The sequence below is a fragment of the Euphorbia lathyris genome, chromosome 3, assembly GCF_963576675.1.
Source record: "Euphorbia lathyris chromosome 3, ddEupLath1.1, whole genome shotgun sequence".
Lineage (NCBI taxonomy): Eukaryota > Viridiplantae > Streptophyta > Magnoliopsida > Malpighiales > Euphorbiaceae > Euphorbia > Euphorbia lathyris.
Genome location: NC_088912.1, coordinates 39,869,867 through 39,883,946, shown reverse-complemented (window position 1 = coordinate 39,883,946; position 14,080 = coordinate 39,869,867). Strand labels below are relative to the sequence as shown.

At 33.7% G+C, this 14,080-nt stretch overlaps 1 protein-coding gene across 1 annotated transcript; it reads left to right on the top strand.

Annotated features, from left to right (window-relative positions):
• Window positions 1-2,095: 2,095 nt before the first annotated feature.
• Window positions 2,096-8,960, top strand: LOC136224179 (uncharacterized). The gene is made up of 15 exons (XM_066012445.1): window positions 2,096-2,236; window positions 3,222-3,391; window positions 3,564-3,675; window positions 3,757-3,804; window positions 3,892-3,996; window positions 5,456-5,539; window positions 5,631-5,746; window positions 5,833-5,934; window positions 6,016-6,129; window positions 6,218-6,274; window positions 6,506-6,572; window positions 6,855-6,908; window positions 7,841-7,915; window positions 8,359-8,394; window positions 8,515-8,960. The coding sequence occupies exons 2-15, from the start codon at window positions 3,360-3,362 to the stop codon at window positions 8,602-8,604; spliced, it is 1,092 nt and encodes a 363-aa protein (XP_065868517.1). The 5' UTR covers window positions 2,096-2,236; window positions 3,222-3,359; the 3' UTR covers window positions 8,605-8,960.
• The last annotated feature ends 5,120 nt before the right edge of the window (window positions 8,961-14,080 follow it).

Sequence of the window (14,080 nt, the reverse complement as noted above, 5' to 3'; positions counted from 1 at the left end):
TAGCAATGCCCCTGCAGTTCCAGAAAAGAGCAATCATCGGAGACGGAGAGGTAACTGGGTAGTTCTACCTGAAGTCCATAGAGGAACCAACAGCTGCTGCTGTTTCTTATTCTTGTTGCGTTTTTTCTTTTTCGAAGTAACCAGGGTCCACTCGCCATCTTCTTTCTCAGATTTGGTTGACTTCTCTTCAGAATCATATTCATCTGCCCAGTTGGATTTTGCAGTCGCGTACACCTCCTGAAGTGGAAGTTCATCAGTGGTATGAATTGATTGTAAAGGCATTGGATGCTCAGTGGCTTTCGGAGGCTCGAAAATAACCAACTGCCCCTCATTAGCGATGGCTGTATCCATTACTCGGTCATACGCTGCTTCCATCTCATCACAATCCAATGAGTCATTATCAATTTTCTACTGCTGAATAGGGTCAACTCCAGGAGGTTTGTGTGGTTCAACTGGAGGAGAAGATAATTCACCCTCCTTTTCAAGAGAGAAAGCGGCGGCATCGGATGCTCCTGCAAGGTTTGCGGTTTCGCATTGTCCAAGGCATGATTTTTGGAACCCTCGGCCCCTTCTATACGTTGCCAAATATGGTGTCTAGGAGGCTCCTTCCTTGGTTCCTGTCTTGCTATTGCTTTGCCTTTCCCAATAGGTGCTTTGCTATCCGGCTTCCCTTTGTCCTTCACTCTTCTGCAATTGGCCGTCACATATCCCACAGAATTGCATTCCGAGCAAAAACCCGGCAAGTTTTCATAAAATACTTGTGCCCAAACCATTAGATTATCAGTGTCAACTCTAATCTCCTTCTGCAAAGGCTTGGAAAGACCAATATCAATCAGGATCCTTGCAAAGTGGCCGAACTCCCCATCAAATGTGTTCATGTCAAAATGGAGCGGCACTCCAATGACTCTTGCAATGTCAGCGATAATTTGTTTATCCCAGAATTCCCATGGGAGATTGTAAAGCCGAACCCAAATTTGCGCGCTCGTTGTTCTGTGATTTACAGGATCGAATCCTGGTTGCCACGGAGATAGACGTAGAATTCCCGGCTTCAAAGCCAAAGCACCTTTGCTCCAAACAATATTCGAGTCATCTGCATTATTGAGAATTATATGGAAAAACCCTTTTCCCAGAGAGATCAATTTCCACTTCATATTCAACCCCCATATAGCATTAAGTTTTAGTTTAAGGTCAGGATGTTTCCAAGGTAACTCACCTTTAGCCAAGGTTATTCTGCCGATAACCGAATGTTTACAGGCTTCCACACGATTATCATAAAGCTGCTGTGAGATTTTGATTGCTTTAAACCCTCCAAGGTCTTGAATAACAGGTGCGGAAGGGTGAACAGTTTCTGTAGTATTCAAGCCGGATTTCAAAGCATTAGTAAAAGAGGCTGTGCTGTCTGGTTTTGGTGGCGTTTTGCGAGATTTCACCATAAATTTCTATAAATAATTTTAAGAATTTGTTTTCGAAGCATGAGATAGTTATAAATAATTTAATGAATTATGATTATTATGTACCTTACCAAAAAAAAGGTAAATTACGTCCATGGCTGCTGAACTTTACTCATTTTACTATTGTGACCACTGAACTTTAATTATTAACTGTATGGCCACTGAATTTTATTTTTTTTAACACCGGTGACCATTAAACTTTAACTAATTCCTCAAAATGACCGGTAACGACCTCAAAATAAAAAATATTCAAGAATTAAAGTTATTCAAAACGATATTTACCATGGAAACATATTTTTTATTTTTCAAAATCACCATTTTTAGATATTTCTCTCTCTACAAATTCACTTTCTCTCCTAAACAAAAAACACATAAATAACCTAAAAACGAAAATTTTTAAGAATTAAAGTTTCTTAAAATATCATTAACTCTTTGAATTTTTTATTTTGAGGCTGTCAACGGTCGTTTTGAGATATTGAATGGCCACTAGTGTCAAAAGTGTAATGTTGAATGACCATATTATTAAGAATTGAAGTTGATTGACCATAAAGGGGTAAAGTTCAGTGGCAATGGGTGTAATTTACCCCAAAAAAAAAAACATTTAAGTGAACGCAGGGTATTATTGTCAAATAAAATATTCAGTTTCCAGTTTTCTTCGAGTTTTCGACTCTGCAACTAAAATTTGGTGAATCTCTGACTCTCTTCTTAGATGTAAACACATATACGCTCTCGTCCTTTCGCGGTTTTGGTCTCTCTGTATTTCCTCATTGTATCCATTCAAGCAAGTAAGTTATCTGTTTACTTTGTTTCATGATCAGTTTAATCTGCGTTTCAACGCAATGACAATGCGATTTTGTTGTTGATCTTTAATTTTAATTTTTCTGCCATTTTTCAAAGGCGAACTAATATAGTAATATTGTTAGGTTCAATTTGCGTTTTCCAAAGAACTGAAATGTCTTATGATAGGAAATTGGGCTTTGATGAACTCTACTATTGTAATTTTTACCTTTACTGTGTGCAAGAAGCTGTTTCTAAAGTTCGATTCAACTGCAATGTTTGATGGGTGATTATAGTATGAAATAATGTGAGGCAATGTTTGAGTTTCTTACTTGGAAATGTGCTTGGTGTTGGGTTGGGGGTAATGCAGAAAGAGGGAAAAAACCTTAGACAACAAACAGTACTATCAGTTTCATAGCTTAGGTTACGTGTTACTACCAGTATTCTCTGTCAGTTCATTTTATTAAACAAGATGGAAAAAAAAGTAAGCCGAGTATTCGTATTATCCAAGTAGTTGAATATTGTGTAGGCAAATCATGTAAATAGAAAGAGAAAAGTAGAATAGCCAGAAGAATGGATTTTTGAGTAATCAATGATATCTTATTTCTTAGGATTCCTTCATACGTCTATGATGATTGAATAATGGTGGAGGGATTTTAAATTATTTTTCACTTCATTCAGTTTTTCTGCAATGTCTTTTTAGAAAAGATAAAACACTAAAAGCTTATTAACAAGGATCCAATTCAAATCCTTAGGAACATAATGTTGAAACATAGAAGAACATAATTAAAATCCTTGCATTTTATCACTTTTTTAGAGAAGCCTGGAATACGTATCAATTTTTCTTTTCAATTGTTGTATATCTCTACATTTTGCACTTTTTACTTTTCAATGTAAAAATGGTAGATATGTGTGGGAACCCATTTGTATTGTCCATGCTATTTTAATTATTATGTGTTATTTCCCATATCTGAGAATTTATATGCATTTCAGGACTAATCTGTGCTGAACATCTCATCTCCCTCTTGAAATTGAAGAATGCCATATTCATCCCCAAAAACATGCTGAAGGATTTTATTTGTTTTTCCCTGCATCCTATCTTTCTCACTTGAAAATTGAAAGGGGAAAAAAATGAATATCAAGATGGGGTCAATACATCGCAGGTTTGGAACATATATACATTGCTTATAGGCTTTTAGAGTACTGAGCATATTTCCGTCGACTATTGTTCTAGCACTCTCCTGTTATCTGCACCTCATGATTGCTAAATTATTCTAATGTGGTTCTAAGATTTGTTTGCCGCAGTACCTTGATTACTCTTTTTTGGCCATGCAGTGGACTTTCAAGGAAAGCAAGTGATAATTCCAGGATCATTTTAACAATTGTTTTGGCTGCTTTATTTGGATTTTTCATCGGTATTTCATTTCCGCCAGTTTCACTTACTAAGGTTTGGTTACCTCCTCTAGTAGTTACCTATATATCAAAGAAGATACATGCCATCCAATTGATTTGTGTTCCATTGCTGCAGATTCACACACCTCTACTTGGTGCTTTTAGCGGTAGCGATGTTCCTAAGGTACCTGTGGGCCTATTCTAGTCACCTTATACAGATGTTTATTACAAATTTTTCCAAGCCAAACACATGGTTTTTTCTTGCTTCCAGATATATGTTCCAACAAATCCCCGTGGTGCAGAGTTATTACCTCCAGGAATAGTTGTGCCAGAATCTGACTTTTACTTGCACAAGTTGTTTGGTGATCCCAGTGAGGTACAAATAGATTGAATAAGCTGGTATCTTTTTATATTTCCCCGAGTTAGTAACTTCTAATGTTAAAAGGGCTGTAATGCTGGAACAGAATGACCAATATATACTTGCTTGTAGGGCGAGTATTACTTGGGTTTTGATGTTTGTATGTTAGATACCTGTGACCCTACTTATTTGGATGGACTAGACTTGAACCATAATTTTGGTAGTCATTTATAGTTATACCACATTGATTATCTCTTCTGAATTTGTGGTTTAAGGCTTTAAGCTAAGAGTTACCAGTGAAAATTTCTGTATTATGAGCATGAATCAACCCATTAGTCCTATCCAGAAAGTGCAAGAAAGGTGCCTTGAAGCAAACAAAAATGGAAAAAAAAAAGAGGAAAAGAAAAGCAGGGAGTTCTGAGGTTCCTAGGCCATGTTTGTACCATAAAATTAATTATGCTTTGATAATTATTTAGGTTATAAATGTCGATTTTCGGAGTGAATCAAATCTTAAGATTCTAGACATTTTCAAAATCGATTAATAATAACATACGTACATATAAAATATGTACCTTGCATCACAAGATTATGTGGTTTGACAGATATGAAATTCTCATTATGTCGCTTGGATACTTCCTTTATGATATTGTACTATCTTTTTTACTATAATATCATATTCTTAATTATATTGTATAAATTTACATTGTAAATCATGAACCTCATGTTATGGAGAATGATATCATTATGCAGGCACTAGAAACTTTGACATATGTTGAAACTAATCAAACTATAAAATAGTGATTAGAGAAATGGTGGCTTAAATTACTACGTATACTTAGGTGTGTTGACTATCATACAATGACAGTGGTAATTGATAAAAAAAGTAAATAAGAAAAAACTGAAAGAAATAGAAGTGGGAGAGAGAAAAGAAGGAAAAAGAAATGCGCACTTAAGGGCTAAGGAATTCTTTTCAAAGTGAAAATAAAGTTAAAAGTTTAAGTTCTGAAATTCCATATAGCTCCGATAGGAGTTTTTCATTTCACCCAATGCACTACTGAATCATTTAATTCAATTGTGAGTCAGGTACAGTGTGTTTTGCACCGACCCCATGCCCTCCCCCCATGTGATTCAAATCATTATAGCAGCGAATTGAACTGTTCAAATCATAAGATTGATATGTGAGGCTGCAAACAAAAATATATTGAGGCTTTGTCATTTGTTTTGAATGAGTGCAAATTGAGGATTTCTTTTGTTAGTTGATATCAAATTAACTGTAAATTCTGAAAGAATTTGGAAAATATGTCTCAAAATATAACTAATTTTATATTTATAGTATTTCGTCATATTGGGTGAAGAACTCTAACTTTCATGTCTATCCATGCTTATTGGAACGAAAGCATATGTCACCATTCCTATGAGTGAGAAGTCACATCTTAATGTGTATTGTAACATATTAGATGTCATGTCATAAATACAGGATCTCCAGAAGAAGCCAAAGTACTTAGTGACATTTACAGTCGGCTATGATCAAAGGGATAATATCAATGCAGCTATTAAAAAGGTTGCAAGGACAAGCTATTTGGCGTTCTTTTGTTTTTTTTCCCTTTCCAACCTCATGGATACTGAAGCTTAATTCTTTGCATTTGTGATAGTTTTCTGATGATTTCACAATAATGCTTTTTCACTATGATGGTCGGGCAAGTGAATGGGACCAATTTGAATGGTCAAGAAGTGCAATCCATGTTAGTGTAAGAAGACAAACAAAATGGTAACATATATGGCTTATTTTGCATAGCATTGAAGTTCTGAGGCTCATAATTTTGCATGTCTTCTCATTCATATAATATATTTCAGGTGGTATGCAAAGAGGTTTTTGCATCCTGATATTGTTTCTGCTTATGAATACATTTTCATATGGGATGAAGATCTTGGAGTGGATCATTTTAATGCGGAGAAGTAAGTTCTGACTTTGGCACTTATCCCTGTCTAATCATACTTTTGCTTGCTTCTTTTCAACTTGTTTATATGAATTACTAGGTATGTTCATTTGGTAAAGAAACATGGTCTGGAGATCTCTCAACCAGGTCTTGAGCCCAATCACGGACTTACATGGGAGATGACAAAGAGGAGAGGTGACAGCGAAGTTCACAAGTACTCTCTTTCATCAACAAGTGGATGAAGTTCAAAATCCTTTTCTCTTTTTACCTTTAAATATTTGTAATTTCTGTGGATTGGACAGGAATACAGAAGAGAAACCTGGCTGGTGTGCTGACCCAAATTTACCTCCATGTGCTGCGTATGCTCTCTCTCCCTTTATTTATTTGTCTACATGCACATAAAATATGTTTTTGCATCATTTTAAAAGGTTTTGAGGACAAGCTATTTGGCGTTCTTTTTTCCCCTACCAATCTCATGGATACTGAACCTTAATTCCTTGCATCTCTCTCTCTCTCTCTCCCCCTCCCTTTATTTGTTTGTCTACATGCATGTAAAATATGTTTAAAGTGGTTCCTTTGTTCACATTTAGCTTTGTGGAAATTATGGCCCCTGTGTTTTCTCAAGAGGCTTGGCGTTGTGTATGGCATATGATTCAGGTATGGTTGTCTCTTTGGATTGTGTGGCTAGCTTAGTTTAGACAGTCACAAAATTTGTATATCAATGCTAATAAAATCTCAGCATTTTTTTCGCACTGCCAAATGCTTCTCTCTTTCCACAGTAAATTTTTTCAACTCCTTAGATATGCAGAGCAGGTATGTGAAAATAAAATGAGATAAGATGCATGTTCACAGTTTCATCAGTATACACAGGGTCCTTTGTTTGCCATTTCTCATGTTTAACCTGCTCTTTGTAAGAATGCTTTGATAATGTGTTTGTAGAATGATTTGGTGCATGGCTGGGGATTGGATTTTGCTCTTAGAAGATGTGCTGAGGTCAGTTTTTTTAAACTATTATGGCTTTCTTTATTTATTTATTATATCATGATATTTGTTTTCAATTTTTTATTTTACCTTTCAACTCTCGTATAGGATAGGAAAAGCAGTATTAATGTCTATCCCAATATTTTCTGGGGAAGAAAAATAGTCACAACTCTTCATGTAATCTGTGCATTTTTTTTTTATACGTTGTTGTCGTGTGACCAAGAGGTCACGGGTTCGAGTCTTAGGAGCGGCCTCTTGCCAAATAAATTGGCAGGGGAAGGCTTGCCCCCAGTACACCCTTGTGGTGGGACCCCTCCCCGGACCCTCGCTCAGCGGGGACGCGTAGTGCGACCGGGCCGCCCTTTTTTCATTTGATATATGTATTCTGGCATCAGACTAGAGATTCTCTTCTGGGCATCCCTCTCCTTCAAAAGACAGTTGCGAGTTAAATAATTCAGATTCATCCTTTGGTCTGCTTGGATGAGCAGTTGCATTCAGATATTGATTGCTACTTGCTAACGGCATTCAGTTAGAATTTGGTAGTCAGAAGTCCAAACACATTCGTGTTATAATTTTGAATCGCTCCACTTCTAAAATTTCAGATGAGGCTCCAACCTCTATGTTTGCCAATCGCCCCAACTCAGTTGATAGGAGTGCAAATGTTAGCTGTTCATGTTAATGGACACTTCATTTTTCTATTTGCATGTATGTGAATCTGCATGTTGTCTCTCAACTGCTTTTCATCAAACATGTGAAAGAACAAGTGCGTTTGCGTCATCTGAAATACAATAATATTTTAATTAGTGCAAATTGATTCCATGCTGTAATAACTTTGGACATCCCAAACATATTTTGATGTTGCAACCAGTGAGAACCGCTTCACATCTTTGGTGAGTTGCTTTCTTTTATTTGAGATTTGTGACCGGTTTTATTTTACTGAACAGCCTGCTCATGAAAAGATTGGTGTAGTTGATTCACAATGGATTGTTCATCAAGTAATTCCTTCACTTGGAAACCAGGTCAGTTTTCAACTTTAACTTAGTTTTGGATAATGGATTACATTTTGTATATGCTAGGCTAGTAACATATGAATGGAGAAAACACCAGACATCTCGGATGCAATTCTGGATACAATATCAGCAGTTTCTTTTGTTGTGAAGAAAATGTAGTCCATGAATGATAAGTTTTCATTTTGTGAAATTATGCATGGCGATATATTGATAGGAAAAATCACACATGATCTCTGAACTTATCCCTGATTAGTGATTATAGTTGCTTGTGGTTCATCTTCGGCCACCAGAGACTGATATTTTACGCAGGGCTTTATGGAAGTAAATCAAATATCAGGGAGATTTTTTAGGGAATCAGCTCTTTACTGTAGAATTGGAAAACTGCACGAAAAAATGTTGCTTCTTGTTTGTTGTGCTAGTCTCACCACTAACATTTTCTGCAAATTGTCCAGGGGCAGTCAGAGAACGGAAAAGCTCCGTGGCAAGGGGTATGTATGAGTACATGTTAGAACAAGCATTTTCCAGATTTTAGCATCAGCTCTTGTTTTTCCTTTTCATGAAGTCTCAACAGCATTCTCAAGTACAATTTCTTTGTTCTTCTGCCACAGGTGAGGGACAGGTGCAGAAAAGAGTGGGGTATATTCCAAGTCCGTCTTGCGAATGCCGACAAAGCATACCTTTCTGAGATCACCGAATGATTTTGGGGTTTTATTTTTCCATCTTTCAACGGGTGGCAAATTACTCCAAATTTCATTAATGGACCATTTGCTCTATAAGGCGAGGAAGCTCATATCCTGAGCCATATACTGAGGGGGCATGCCTATGTGTGCTGAAATTGGTAGTGCCATTCACTGTATATGAGCAAGAATTCTTTAATTCCTCTTTGGGTATGTGTTCCTTTTCAGGGTTGAATTTATAATCGTTATACCTTGTTTGGGTGTGGTTCCTCTTGGTTTATTGTAATAGTAATTCACTGATGTTTGTAAATGATTTTTAGAACTATGCTGCCTGCATATTTTGGCATGCTATAGTAGAAGATTTAACATTTTTTCAACTTCTGGAAATATATGGACAGAGAGAAGCAGCTGTACCAGGACAAGTTGAGAAAACAACAATTGTGATGTTCCAAATAGTTAGTTAATAAATGAAAAAAAGAAAGACCCAACACCTTTGAAATGCAATGGAACTCTGGCGATAAAGTTTACTATACACAATGCGCACCATGTTATGTATGTAGTGAATTACTATGGAAATAAAAATTCACTTTTACAAACTTATTTGTAATTATATCAAATAATAATTTGCATTATATCAAATTAATAAAATTATTATTTTTAATATATTTGAAATATTAGGTTTTATAAATTAAAGGGTCTATGGTATATTTTTTAGAGTTTAGAATCTATGAATTGTAATCTAGATTTTTTAATTAGAGAATAAAATTATATTTTATTTATTATATATAGAAAATTAATTTTGATAATACATTTTAATTATAATTTTATAACCAATTATGAGATTCATATAAGTCGAAATTCAAATGTAGTAAAAATCTTAGAAAAAAAAGAAATGAAAAGTATTTTATTGAAAGAATGGAAGTCGTATTAGACAAACACTACATGATAAAAAAAAAAAAAAAAAAGCTTTAGATTAGAGGGTCTTTTGTGCATTTCTTTGGCCTCAATATTTTCTTTCTCTTGCATGGCTAAGAGGGGTGTGCTATCAGTGGCGGAGCCAAGGGATCATGGTCGGCCGACCCTCTGGCTCTCCCGCTAACTCCTATGAGGGGTTGTCTGGTGGACTCTGCCCCTCTATTTGCCATGCTGGAAGCCCCTCCAGCCATGGCTTTAATATTTTGTAAATTGCCTTACAAAATCCAAATCTTAAATCTGAAACTTAAAAGAAAACGAATGAAAATTAGGAATATATAAATCTGAGTGCAGAGGAGGAGAGGAGATCGCAAAGAGAGAGAGAAGAGATGTGGAAAGGAGAAGATAAAGAGATGGAATACAAACTGTTTTTTTTTTTTTCTTGGTTTTTTTTTTTTTAAATTTTGTAATGATTCTTTAATCTCAAAGTTCATCTAATTTTTTATTTGTATTTTTGGTCCTAAAATCACCAACATTTTGTTTTATAAAACTCTGACAATTTTTTTTTTTTTGTTACATTGGGCTCTCCATGGTCATAAGGGCCGGCTCCAGGGGAGGCCGCCTAGGGCCTCCGATCGGAATTTTTTAATTTGATAATTATTAAAAATATTATGATTAAAAAGTATATACATTTAGATATATAACAAAAAAATGTTATTAGACTGAAAAGCAAAGACACAGATGTTTATAAAGGCGAGAGTTTGATTTCCAGGATTAGCATTTTTTTGTTCACATTTTCTCTTATTTTTTGTTTCTTTCTTTGACAACACGAATGTATAAATTATTACTTTGTTATTGTAGTTATTTTTAAATTTTTAAATTTTTTATTTTTTTATAAATTATAATTTGTAATTTGGTGCAAAATGTTATTTAGACTCTGATTTATTTAAAATTTTAATATTTGGCCACTAATTATTATTTGATCATATTTAGACCATAAATTATTTAAATTGATAAAATTTCACTCAATTTTGATGATTTATTGGATCAACATTTATTGGTTCATTTTTTCTCTTTTTTTTTTCTTTTGACAACACACCTGTACTGATTTTTTCATATTTGGAAACAATGTATAAACTATTATTTTGTTATTGTAGTGATTTTTAAATTTTTTATTTTTTTAATTATAAGACGAAATGCACTTATAAATTACAATTGTAATTTGATATAAAATGTTATTTAGACTCTGATTTATTTAAAATTTTAATATTTGGCCACTAATTTATTATTTGGTAACATTTGGACCATAAACTATTCAAATTGATGAAATTCTACTTAATTTTGATGAAGTTTTGATAAAATTGTTTCCTTATGATATGTGGTGATATTTTGACATATGGGCTTGATATGCCGTACGTTTTAAAATTGATTTACCCAAATAATTAATGAGATTAAAACAAGAAAACAAATCTCTAAACTAAAATTTATCAAGTCTAGTTATCAAAATATCATCATAGGTCAATAATTCTATTAAGTTTCCATCCAAATTGGATTGGAATTTCACCAATTGGGATAGTTCAGTGGCTAAATGATAAAATTTTGGATAGATCAAGCATCAAATTATAAGATTCCTTGGATCAATCGATGTCCAAATAGTGATTTAAACCTGTAATTCATAATAAATACGAAACTCAACCAATTTTTAATCTCGAAGATAAATTCTTCTCTTTCTTTCCATAGAATCGCGATTAGGTTCGAGTTCAGCCGTCCAAGATTAATTTCCAGAAATTAATACTTTATCGTATGCTTGCTTCTCGCATGACTAGTGAGAAGAAATTTGATTTTAAATATTTAAAAGAAAACTTGATTTTACATAGACAAAAGCAAGAAGAATAATAATTTCTTAACTTTATGTTATTATTATATGACTTGAATTGTAGTTAATAATTATTGATTTTACTATTTGATATTTATTATTTCTAAAATAGTATTAGATTTAGATATGAAAAAAAAAATGCACAATGCGTCTAGGGCCTCCAAAATGTTGGAGACGGCCCTGGTCATAAATTAAGTTTTTGAACACAAAACTAGATTAATAGAGAGTTATTGATTTCATTCCGCTTGTTCTAAAAGCATAATAACTAGTAAAAGATTAGTTGATGAGGAACTTAATGAGTGATAATGAGTGAAGTTGCCCGGTTCATATTTAAACTAATTAATTACAAGAAGACTTTGAATTAAAAAGTAGAGATCTCATTAATTAAATTTATGCGGGGGATCAAAGACTTACAAAGCCTAGTTGCTAAAGGTGATTCTTCTAAATCTGTTACATTGTTTTTATTCTTAGCAAGAAGACAATGTAAGGAGACTTGGTTGGTAATTGGTTAATGGATCCTCGAAAGAAAAAGACTTGACACATATGAATTTTATTGAAATATAAGTTAGATTCTTATAATTTATGCATTTGGGTAAGTAAATGATAACTCATGTTCTAGTTATGTCATTCCTTTTCTATATACATTTAGTTATTTCGTGTTTCCTTATCAAACTGTTCTTATTTTATTCAAATTTACTTTATAGTCTGTCGTAAAAAAGATACACATGTTTGATATTAAACTCATTATTAAGAAAGCCCCTTGAACTGACTGTTCGATCCATTATGTGTTATATTATTCACTCAATCCTTATGGAAAAGATAATTAACTTATCACTATATTACTCGTACTTAGTGGACTTGTTAGGGTTCACCTTTTAGGACAACAAGTATCCATGATACGATGTAGCAAATCGCCATACACCAAGATCGATAAAACATACATTGCTTTATCACACTTGACCTTCCACTTTTTAATATCAATTTGTTCTGCTAGAGGTGTTGTATCATTACCTCCAACAGTTTCCCATAAATCCAATCAAATAAAATTGCATACAAGTACTCCAAGTACTATAATAATTATAATTAAGTTTTTCAAGAGTATTTACCGATGTTGTCATGTCAGCCATAATGACTTGGTTATCTTGATGTGGGCATCTCCTTCGAGGGTACAAACCGGGGCGAAGGGAGTCGAGCAAGGAATGTAGCACAGACGAGCAAGTGTGGAAAAGGGGTCAAAACCGCCCCATACAGCGTGTCAACCACCCACACGCCGTGAGAGCTCGTGCAACTGCTACGGGAGCTCCTAAAGTTGGGCACTCTTGGATTGGTGGTGGCCACACGCCATGTGGCCTTGCCTTTTCAGCAATAGAAAGGCCAAATAAGGCCTAGGGGACAAGGGGACCAAGTGCTGCCCAATTTCAGACTTGTTTTAATTACGGTTATGCTACTATGATATTATTGCTTTATACCTTTGTTTTAATTCCCTAAATGCCATTTAGGCATCCTTTTCCCATACTACCTCTAATTATCTTTGTTAAGTTGTAACCCTAGTAGGTTATTTGTATCTTTTACCTTTGATTAGAGAGAGCTATATAAAGCCTCTTATTTGTAAGGATATGTTAACTTTTATTAATAAAAGACCATTATCTTCTTTATAAAACTTTATTAAGATTTCTAACCTTCAACAATAGAGAATTTATATTTCCTACGGATTTAGTTTGTAAAACCGAAATTAATTCCTCCTAATTTAGCTAGAGAAGAGACCTCTTTATTAATTTAAGATTAAAATCAACTCGTTCAACACCAATCTGTATTATATGTCCTTTAATTAACCAAGTGAATTTGATTCAGACAAATAATTTTTACAGCCTTAGACTGCACACTAACAACACCTCGTACCACCATAATCTTAGATCATAAACTCCTTAACACTCGACTACCTATCCCTAACCACTCTACCACTTGTTGAAAATGGAGGATTTGAACAAACTTTATTTTTACTATTAAACTATTTTTACAACTCACACTCACACAAAATATTTCATCTCAACTTTTATGTTTTGTGTTTCTTACATACAAACATAATGACAAAAAATCTATTTATAATACTCCTAAATGAAAAAAAAAACATCTATAGACTTTTTCATATTATCCACTTCTAATAATACATTAAACAACTAAATATTATCCATAAATTTTGTCTAAAAATCTAAACTTTCTAGATTTTAAATTTTAAGGACACACATTAAACATAAACATCTAGATACTTTCCCTCACTTGAATTACCTAGATTTTTCTTCTTTCTTTTCTAAACATAAAAATATATATTTTTTTCAAATTATAAAAATACCCAAAGTTTTTGAAAAATAAATATCTAAAGTTGATGGTGATATTAATTAATAACTTAAGCCCTTTGGAGTGCTTATGGGCTTTGGCATGTTAACATGTTGCTATCTGAAATATGGATTACTCCTTATAGAGACTCCAATATCTAATTACTCAATCCAAGATTAAATCTTCATATATAATCATATACATCCTTATTATTTCATTTTGTAGAAAAATATATTTTTATATTATGTTTATTTTTAATTGACTGTTCCAAGATTGTACTAAAATTTTATGAATCATATACTTAGAAAAACCATCGAATATAATTTCCTAAAATGTTCTAAAAATCATAGAAAAGCAAGAAAAGAAGAAGAAGAA